This window comes from Ruditapes philippinarum, unplaced genomic scaffold, assembly GCF_026571515.1.
Source record: "Ruditapes philippinarum isolate M1 unplaced genomic scaffold, ASM2657151v2 ctg5759_1_1_1_1, whole genome shotgun sequence".
Lineage (NCBI taxonomy): Eukaryota > Metazoa > Mollusca > Bivalvia > Venerida > Veneridae > Ruditapes > Ruditapes philippinarum.
This window is the reverse complement of record NW_026859781.1, coordinates 1-11,439: the sequence shown is the minus strand read 5'-3', so window position 1 is coordinate 11,439 and position 11,439 is coordinate 1. Positions and strand designations below refer to the sequence as shown.

Below are 11,439 nucleotides of genomic sequence, written 5' to 3'. Positions count from 1 at the left end.
TAGTACAATGATGACGATAATGGCTCTCCTTCTGAAAAACGGGATCTTTTTGTTCATTCTCGGTTTGAGCATTATAGTTTATGCAATTTATGGTTTGGAAATAAGTACAGAATATTTCCGTGTCAACAACCGTAGCAAAAATTTTAAGAAGTGCACAGGAACAATTCTGACCAAGGTACTGTTTAACATCTGTTTTTTATTATGTGATTTTAAGCAAGTTAGGTGATTTTAAATTGAAGCTGCATGCTCTAGATGAGCCAAACCTCAAGAAAATTAACCTTGAGAATTAATTATTTTCATTTAGGAAAAATATCATAACTTAAGAAAAAACGTTTACATCTTATATGCAATTTTTGACTGGTTTTATATTTATCACTATGTCTCATGTATTACGCAGTAATGACTTTTGTTTTGCACATTTGGGCGTATCCCTTGATCATTTTAATAGACTTTCAGTGATGAATGAAATCGGCAACTCAGCTTAAGTTTATTAATCGTGTAGACTAAAATTACAACACAAAAGGTGTAGACTAAAATTAAAATACTCCATTGACCATTTTAATGATTTTTATTTCACAATCGCTCAAACAGAATACAGTAACATGAACTGAAAACAAACTTTCGCTGACCTATGTTGTGAATAAACTGACTGTCTTCAGTATAAGCACAATATTCAATCCCTTGGCAAATTACCCCGAAATGAGAATAAAGATGCCTTTTATAATTATTATTATTATTAATAATTTTATCAAATTACAATGTATATATTTTTAGATTGTTCATATTTTTTTTCAAATTAAAACTATTGAGGACTTCATAGGTTTCTAAGCATTTATTTAGAAATAAGACAAGGTTATAAATTGTAATTGATGCTTTTTGAAATATGTAAACTCACTAACGTAAAAATAATTGTATATAATACATATAAAATGTAACTTGTTTAAGGCAATTTACCAAAACTATGGACATGAAAGATGTCAGGAGGACGGACAGTTAGGAAATTAAATCTTCTTTACATATGTATAGCATATTGATGGTTAACACAATAATAGTTTTGGTTTCATGCCTTATTGTAAAGAAATTAGTATAATAAATCAATAAACCAGAGTGCTATATGGCATTTAATATCTTATAAATAGGACTTTAATTCTGCATGTCTTAACAAATAAATGCAGGGTATGTAATGTCACCTTGTGTGTGCATACGGTATTTGTATGTAACGATAACCATACCATTTTATAAATAAAGCACGTCAGAATCCTTATTATCCAAGGTCAGACGCAGAGGTCAAAGATTCAATTATGCCCGCCCATTCACCATGTCAGTACCTGATGGATTGTCACACCTTTTGGAATATGTCTGCATCACAGTCAGAGAAATTATTGCGGGCTAAACATACGTCTGTACCTGTAATGTCAAATTCATCCTGTCCAACATAAACTCGTTAATTTTTGTGAATTGTCAAAATATTTTGACAAATGTCTTCAAAGTATTCAGAAGCTGCTCCAAATGAAACACTCAGATCAAGTTATTTGTACTTGAAAATTGGAATGTAATATTATCCGTATGGTATGAAACCATTCCTAGTTATTTTTTTTTCAATGTAATTTATGTAGAATGCATTTCAATGTTCACCCCTTTTTAGCGCGAAAGGAATAATCATGCATTGTAAAGTTATTAATTTGTTATTTTAAATAGCCAGCACATGGCATCCGTGTATCAGAACTGACAGGAAAGTGTGAGAAAACAACATCTGACGATATCAAAGAAGCTGGGTATTCCTATGCAGAAACAGTAATCATGGACAAAAAGTTCACTAAGCCCGTAGAGGTAAGTCACTTTTTCAATTTTTCTTTATTCATCCGTAGTTTATTAATTCATTTTTATTTGTTTAAGTACTCTTAATATATAGTGTAATTTCTTAACTAAAGTACAGATACATACTTATATCATTGAAATACATAAAATCCCTATTATAAGGCCATCGACTAAAATGAAAATTCGAATGACATTGAGTTTTGACCGCTCTAATCATTTTAAATAGTTCGCTGGAAGTGTGCACTATTCACAAATCAAAACAAGTTTCAAACGCCTAGGGGAAGAAGAGTTTGAATCGTGGATTTTTTTAAATAGCCCTGATACAGGCAGCGGCATGCCAAGACATTCTAATTAAGACTGACTAGAATCTGTTTTTTTCTGATTTAAACTCTATTATTTAGTACTTAGAAAATCAGCATTTGAAGTTACTAAACACCTTATTGGGATCAACGAACTATTATTTATTTATTTAGGATTAAGAAGAAGCCTACTTTGTATTTTTACAGAGCAGCAATTCGCACATTCAATGTCACCTTAAGTGCTTATTAGATATTTGTTTCTTAACTCTGATTTAAAATGTTTTTGTGAGGTGTGATCTCATCAATAATGTTTTTCATAATTATATAAAATCAACAAACAATCATTCAAGTGAACATACTCTTGTTATATATACATATATATTCAGTTCATTAACATGAACCCCCCCCCACACACACATACGCACGCACGCACATACCGACATTTCCTCACACGCACCGGTGAATATTTAGGATATTAGGATAAGAATATTTAGGAACAGTTAGCTATAATTGAATCTATGATACAATTAAAGGGATAACCATTTTTACACAATATATACCTCTGAAGAAGACTTAATTGGAAAACAAGACTTTATCCTAGCAGAAAGTAACACGGGATACTGGTTGAATCTTTTATTTTACACTTGCAAGAATATTTTCCAGGTTATTCGTTTCTAACAACTTTCTATTACCGAGAACAAATATGTTTAGAAATGATAAAAGGTTATGAAAATCAAGGTTTTGGATTTTATTCTTCTCCACAACTTTATGTGGCGCTCAAGAATCTCGGAATAGGTGCCTGGGGTATAATAAAGCATAACCGAAAGCATATGCTGAAGTTTAACATTTTGAAAAAGGAGACAGCCCTGTGATTATGAGATGTCAACATTTAATCATCTGTACAATGATGAATACGAAAAGCGTTCAGGTTTTAAGTTTTTTAACATAATGCCAATACTTTTGGAAATTATGTCAGAGATCGTAAAGAAGATAATGGTCACAGGACTGTGGAACAAACTGTTATGTATGATGCTTACAACCAACATATGAACAGTGTAGATTTTTTTTTTGATAAACAATTAGGGACAAACGCGCACCCACATAAGTGTGCAAGTGGTATACAACCATTTAATATATAATATATAGAATTTGAGTGTTCTCACTAGTTCAAAATGCCTATATCATTTCAAAATTGTGCCTAATGGTTGGAAACATCTGGAGCCTAAAAGAAAAAGGGGAAGACTGTCGATTACCGAGTTGCCCGATTGTCTGACAGATCGATACTTCCCTGCACTGGTCGCTATCATGATCCAAAATACCGTTCTGACTACATTGCTACACAAATTGTTTCGCTTGCTGAATACTAACTATTATTGATAAGTAAGAGTTAGAATGTACACATTTCTTATTTACATTCTACAAAAAAATGTTTCGCGAAATTTGACGGTTGATCTTTTATATCATGCATGTATGTATGTGCATATATTATTACAGTCATGATATACACTGAACATATATGGAATGCCATGAGCAAGATATTAAAACGCCTTACAGTATTCTAAATAGGTTATGTCTACCTGATGTCTATTTTTGTTTTAGAACAAAGATAACTAACACAATAATTATCAAATTTCTTTATATTCAAATTTTTGTGATTTTAATTTCAAACCATAGTCAATGTCATTTTTAAATTAGTAAAGTAACATTATATTGTAATTATAATAATTTTAATACCATTTAAATAAATGCATGTGAAATAAACAATGTTGCATTGAAATATTACCTTTCAACGATAATAGCAAATCAGTACTTTTTTTCTACCAAAATATTTTTAACCTTGCATATGTACAGCTTAGTTAAAAAAATATTTATATGGTATGTAGTACATTAAATGCTGTTTAGTAAATTTGGAATGCATTTATTATAATTTCTTTTTACAAAAGGTATTTTTTTTACAAAATATTACAAATAATTTGGACAAATGTACAAAGATTTAATGATTTTTACTCTTCAATGTCAAGGTCATTAGGGATCCAGCAGAGCACCGACAGATCTGTAGTATAAGAAATTATATTTATAGTACACTTACCAAGTTTCTTAAAAATATATACGTAAATAATAACTATATAAAATTATTAGTCATGATACTAAGTTTACAAAAAATACCAACATAAAAGCGGCACTGAAAGAAACTGTTTCCGTTAATAGCAGTTATAAAATATAGAATACTGTTTTCTGTATTTATCTCTATAGATGTGACTTTAAATGTTTAGAATTAGTAAAAGAAAAATGCAAGTATTAGTTTGAAATGTTAAAAAGGTCATATTTCTAAGAAAATGACTGTTTAGCAAAAAACAAAACAACAACGTAAATTTAAAGTCAAGGTCAAAGATCAAGGTAATCGGGTCATACTAAAGAGGCATAAAGCTCAAATTATGCACAGTATTGTCCCTTGTTAATGAAGTTCCATATCAATATTGAAATAAGTTTTAATTCAAGACGGTAGTACAAGAAAGGAGTTATCAATTTATTCTAAATTTCTTTCATTCTCGATAGTCAATTTATTTTGTAATTTAATTTTAATATAATAATTTTGTTTTCTATGTTGTTCTTTTATATTTTACTCTTAGTATTAAAAAGTTGTATATAAAGTTTCCAGGACTAATCTGAAATGTTAAAAAAATCTCTTTTGTCTGAAACAATGACCATTATAGCAAAAAAAAGTTTGAAGGTCAAGGTCTTTCGGTCATACTTTAGTGACATAAAGTTTAAATGTTGTGCATTAGTGTATGCGAGCCTTGTTGATGAAGATTCATGTCAATATGATAAAAAGTTTCATTTCAAGACAGTACCAAAGATATATATTCAATTTTAATGAATTCCTTGAAATATATTTGGTATTGAAAACAGTGTATTCTGAGACATTTGGAAATGAAAGGGATAATTTTCAAAATCATCGAACAAACTACTTGGAAACAACTTGAACCGAAAAAACAGTTGCTGTTTATACCATTGTTATTTTAATTTCCATAGTTTTGAACTTTATTAAATATCAAGTGAAGTCAAGTTAAATACGTTATTGTCAAAAAAATATACATGTTCAACGCCATGTAACATTTTGGCGGTACTATACCAAGTACAGAAATGTAAGATACATACATTATAAATTATGCATATACATTATTATTTTTCAGCGTACATTATTTAAAACAAATGTATTAAGTAGATTCATTTCTTAGTTGCATTGCTTAATAAATAAATTCTGCTAAGTTAACAATTACATTTTTGTTCGTACATGTGTACATTTCATTATTGATATGAATTTATTTAAATTAGGCCATAAGCAATAATATATAAGTGAACATGTTTTCCTTTAGTCGTTATAATATGGACATACTAATAAGATGTGATATTCTATTTCAATTTGTTTCATATTGCATTGTGTACAGAGGTGTTGGTTTCTTTCAATATTTCTATGTCTACCCTCTTCAATACCTAATTTATGCGAAGAGCACCCAAACCTTGATAGCATTTTACGCTGTTTTAAATTAATTAACACAACTTAAATATTTCTCTTGGGTAATTCAATTTTATACAAATTATAACTTTCTTAAGTATTAAGTTCAGCACGCCATTGCTGAAACTGCTGATCATGTATTCTTTGTAAAATAGTATTAACATGCACAAGTGAAATATTATCATTATCCCATATATATGATAAACCTAAGTCTGACAACATATTTTTAACATTCTTTGGCCAGCTATTCAACAAATTACCATTTGCATCTTTTAAAAATACAAACTTGTATAAAAGAGAGTTTGGGGATTTCATAATTCTGTACAAGTACTTAACAATTTTGACTTTTCGTAGAACTTATAATGGAAATCGTACAAATTCACCAAGAACCGCTGATGGTGTTGTTTGCTGACGCACACCAAGAACAAAAAAAATTCAAATGTACCTTTTCGATGTCCTGTGCCTAATGAAAAACCCATACCTCTGAACTATATGTAAGAATCGGTTAAACCATGCTATCAAAAACTTTGATTTGTTTTTCTGCGACATTAAGGACAATATAATCAAATAAAGAATTAACAGAGTATTATGCTTTAAGTGCCTTTTGGGCTTGATAAAACTTCCCATTAGCCGATAATGTAACACCAAGATACGTGAATGACTTAACAACGCTAAGTAGCTCATTATTCTACTATACTTCTACATCTTCATTTCTATTTCCAGATTTAAAAACCATAGCAACCGTTATTACTACATTCACCACAATACCCAACTTAGAACAATATGTATGAAGTTTATTAAGGAGGCATTGCAATCCTACCTTAGAATAAGAGAATAAATTGTATCGTCCGCAAATAATAGCAAAATATGTGTATATCATCTTATGAAAATATATCAACATTATCTATTTGTAAATTTTCGTGCATATCATTTACGAAGAAAATAAGTGACAGAATTGAGAGTGGTTCCCCTTGTTTTAAGCCCATTAAACTATCAAAATTATCTGTCACGCAACCATTTGCTCTTACACAAAATTTCACACAATTATACATACTAGTAACATTGTTACAACTTTATATGATACACCAGATTCAACCAATTTAAACCATATTCCATTTCTGTTTTACATATCAAAACATTTTTTGAAATCACTAAATGATGCATATACCTTTTCCTTTTCATGACATATTATCTTTTAATAATTGAACATAAAATGCAGTCAGTAGTACTTTTATCTTTCCTAAAACCATACTGGAAACCATTCAATATTACATTACTTTCGGCCCATTTACGTAATCTAAAGTCTAACAATATTGAGAAAAGTTTAGAAAATATACTAGTAAGGGTGATACCCCTATAATTATTCACATCATTTAGATTACCCTTCTTGGGCACTGGTACAATAATACCATTACAACACGATTCAGGATATTCATTTGAATTGAAATTATGATTAAACAATTTACATAATATTGGTGCTTAGATTGTTTGGCATTCAATAAATATCTCCGGAAAAAAATTTATCTATACCAGCACTTTTACCACTCTTAAGGGAAGAAATAGCCTTTACCACATCATCGATTGTGAAATCCATTCATTCAACATTGTTGTAAAATATATCATGATTATCTAAACCTTCCTCAACGAAATAAATTTTGAATGTCTCTTCGTTTCTAAGTAAGTTTTTAAAAATGCTCAAAAAATCTTCCGATGACAGTTAAATTTTGGTTGATTTCTTTCTCATTTTTTTTTATTTTCTTCCAAAACTTTTCTGGCTGCATGCCAGCTAAAAAATGACATTTTCTTTCTCTGATTTAAATGAAATTTAGTACGTGCTCGCCTCTTAGCTATTCTATAAAGACGTATGTTATTAAAAAGTATTTTTTTATTTTGATTAGACCTGTCATTACAATAATTTTTATTTGCACATTTAAACTCTTTTCTAGCGTTCTCGCAGTCTTGATTAAACCATGAACTTTTAAATTTTCTTTTTCTATTATTTGTATTCTTTCTTATTTGTTTTGACTCTCCAAATATACTAAATGATTTTTCATACAAAACATCTGATATTTTCTGTATACCTGTATCTAATTCAACATCATTTCTTATTACAATATTCACAATCATGTCAATTTTCGTAATTTCATTCTCAATCAATTCTTTGTAATTATTCATCTTGTCACTATCTTCGTTATTCCATTTTAATACATTAATACTAACACTTTCATTATCAATTATTTTCGATATACATGCAAAACGCAAAACTCATATCAAGTTAAACAGGTTTGTGATGTGAAAAAGTAAACAAATCATGTATTTTAAATTCATGTACAAAGGGAAATAACTCGCATTGCAAAAGCACATAATCAATTAGACTTTTACCTGTATTCGACATACAGGTAAAATTGACTATACCTGCATCATTCCCTTATCTCCCATTTACAATGTTAAGATCAGTACTCAAGCATAAATTAAGAAGTTTATCATGTTATCTATTTTAGAACTTTGAACGAATACATTGGAATGATTCTAAAGGGATCAGTCCAGGCTTTCGATTTGACCTGTATTGGTCGAAAGAAGATGTTGAAAATTATTTTACGTAAGTGTTTATACATGTTATACTTTTCTTTTTTTGTGTGTTTTTGTCTTCCATACGGAAGCGTATCAGGGCCTCCTCTTATCTAAAAGTTTTACGTCATGTCAACTTGTTTCTTCTTGTTTTGACCAAAAACATTCCATGAAGACGTTATGATTAATACGTAATATATAAAACATTCAAAGAAGACGTTATGATTAATACGTAATACGTAGAAGTTTCTAATCATTGCAAAACGACTTTGTTGAATTACGTGAGCTATTTGTCAATACGAAAACGTTTATGCGTCTTACTAAATATTTCAGCAAAGTAGTGAAATCAAGAAGTTTCGACAGGATTTTGTCGAATAGACAAAAGCTTCAAACATATCGAGAAAGATTCAGTTACAATGCCTAAAAGCTTCTCATCTTTGTCAGTAAATTTTATTTAGAAATACAAAAAGATCTTATCAATGCCAATAAAAATAAGTCGACTAAGCGCAAAACATCTCACCAACTGAAGGCCCTGATACGCTTCCATACTTCCATTCTTAATATTAAATGTACATTTATGTATTTAATATTTATTTATTTATTTATTTATTTATTTATTTCTACTGTAATTATCTATTTATTCATTAAGTTAGTAAATCATATAGTTTGCGATTATTTGTTTAGTAAGATCATAAGTTAGTAAATTAATAAGTTTAATGAAAGTAATTAACTTAGTAAATACGTAAGTAAGTTAGTTATTAGTTAGTTAGTTAGTTAGTTAGTTAGTTAGTTTGTTAGGTTATTATTATATTGTATATACTTAACTTAAAAGAAAGTTAGTTAGTTATGTAGTTAGTTAGTAAGTTAGTTAGTTAGTTAGTTAGTTAATTACTTAGTTAGTTGTTAGTTAGTTAGTGAGTTAGTTAGATAGTTAGTTAGTTGGTTAGTTTGTTTTTTAGTTAGTTAGTTAGTTAGTTAGTTAATTAGTTAGTTAGCTAGCTAGTAGTGAGACGGTATATGTGTTTTACGGGGATATTTGCTCGAAAAAGAAAATCACATTTACCAAGTTCAGTATAACAACTATGAAAATATATTGCAGTGACAACCTGATTAAAATCGCATTTACTAATGCGTCACACAGACTCGATCTTTGGTAAGTATGTCTTTTGATACAGCTTATCTCATTTATAAATTCGACTGTTCGTATGCCGATGGCGAACCTTTTTGGATAAATTTATTACTGCAAATAATGAACTGTAAATATAAACATAGCAAACGACAAATATTAAGTATCTGATAAAATTTAGTTTGTTTCATAATGTATTGTCGCATACACACTTAATTTAATACCGTGTATGAAAAAGTGGTTTGTTTAAAAAGGAAACTTCCCGACGAACAAAAATGTTAAGGACAATCCGCTTTTGTTGATAATCCTGCAATTGACTTCAGAATATTAATATTAGAATTAAAGAAAACATCCGTCCTGTTTGTACCTTTTATTTGCTTTTGCTTGTATTTTCCTCGTGGTAGAATAGAATTATTTATAAGTAAATTTGATGTTTTTTTTTATTTTTCGGCATTTTTCAAGCTATTCTGTTCCAATATTCCTACATGAATTATCATGAAACGCCCTTAGGATATGTTGCCTGCCTTTTAAGTTTGTATTTTGACGTCTTATCTGTAATATGTAGGCTTCATAACCTCTGATAACCTTTCCAAAATTTCATTTTATTTAGTTTCGCCCATTGTTTTCTCATTTAGGACACACGCTTTCTTTTTCTTGGGGACCATAGCCGCTTTTCATGGAATAGCAAGAAAGTGTCACATTGATGGTTCCATAATTACCGCCGTATGAACACATCTATGGATGTTTTCTGAATTCAAAATTTCACCATTGTCACCAAAAAATGTTGAATTCTGCTTAAGCCGGTGCTAGGTGACGTGGACGGTAGTTTGCACTTGTCAGTACCGTCAATGAACAGACTTGCAACATTATCAATTTTGCCGTTTTTGACTTAATTACTGGATTCCTATTTTCTCTATTTTAACGTTACGCTTTTTGATAAATTTATAACCAACTTCAAATATAGATTACCATCATCATCATTAGTATCATCGTCATCAGCATTATTATCGTCATCATCATCATCATTGCTGTTTATATTAAAAATATCGTAATTTTCTGTTATTATTTTCAATATCATCTCTTTATTGAGTCAGCACAATTTGTTGGATATCTAGGTCTTAATATTGATGAAACGTGGTCAAGTTAATTTATTCAAAATGGTATTCTTTGAAAAGTAGACACACGTCGTAAATTTATCTATGGACAAGTTTGGTTTTTAGATTTCAAGACTAGAACATATTTATGTCCAGCAACTTAACATTGCCACTTAGATGATTTATTTTATTCTTTGCACCCAAGTCTGAACAATAGCAACATAATAGTATATATGAATGTATTTTTGATAGCAAAACCTATAACTAGAACTTATAACTTAAACAATTGATCAGTCTTCATGTTGCTTTTGTTTTACTCATGTAAAAATATTCGGGTCATGTAGCATGTTTCAAAAGTCTGTAATATATATTCAAACGCCGCAAATTACATAATTTTTTAGTCTTGTTTTAGTTGTAAAATGTTTTTGATTTTTAATAAACTTCATTATGACAAGCAATCTAGAGCTCTTTTAGACAAATTTTGTTTAATTTTATTTCACACACAAATGTGTAAGTGTATTATTTGTGTATGAGTTTTTATGTCTGTTATGTCTGTAAATGTGTTGTTTATTTCCAAAAGATCAATCAACCAAACAATCAAACATCAGTAGCAGCAGTTGCTATATTATCATCATCTTTACCGTGATCATCACGATCATTTTTGTCATCGTTATCATATATTTACAGTTACTGTTATCATTATCATAATTGTCATCGTCAAACAGGTTTTTCAATGAGAAAGATGTACTCTCGAAGAAGGAGAATATGATACTCTACGAACAGGAAGTACAAACTGGTAATGTAAGCAATACAATGCACAATACAATGCCGATTGTGAAAGCAGGACATAGAATTGTACAATTGTCAATTCTTGCGCAGAGTGAATCTTTGAAGGTATACCTTGCTTGATGTTTTTAATTAAACGAACGATTTATTTTTATAAACAAACCATGACGTGAATTGCAAAATTTCGTTTCTGTTTTCTATAAAGATGTAACACGTCTTTACTCTAAAAGT

General features: G+C 29.5%; 1 protein-coding gene across 1 annotated transcript; it reads left to right on the top strand.

The window, feature by feature from the left end:
• Positions 1 to 1,355: 1,355 nt before the first annotated feature.
• Positions 1,356 to 11,316, top strand: LOC132757905 (uncharacterized; the record flags this gene model as incomplete). Its single annotated transcript, XM_060749403.1, has 5 exons — positions 1,356 to 1,409; positions 1,699 to 1,830; positions 8,136 to 8,233; positions 9,302 to 9,355; positions 11,148 to 11,316. Coding segments are annotated over exons 1-5 (507 nt in total), but the record flags the coding sequence as incomplete, so codon positions are not given.
• Positions 11,317 to 11,439: the final 123 nt, after the last annotated feature.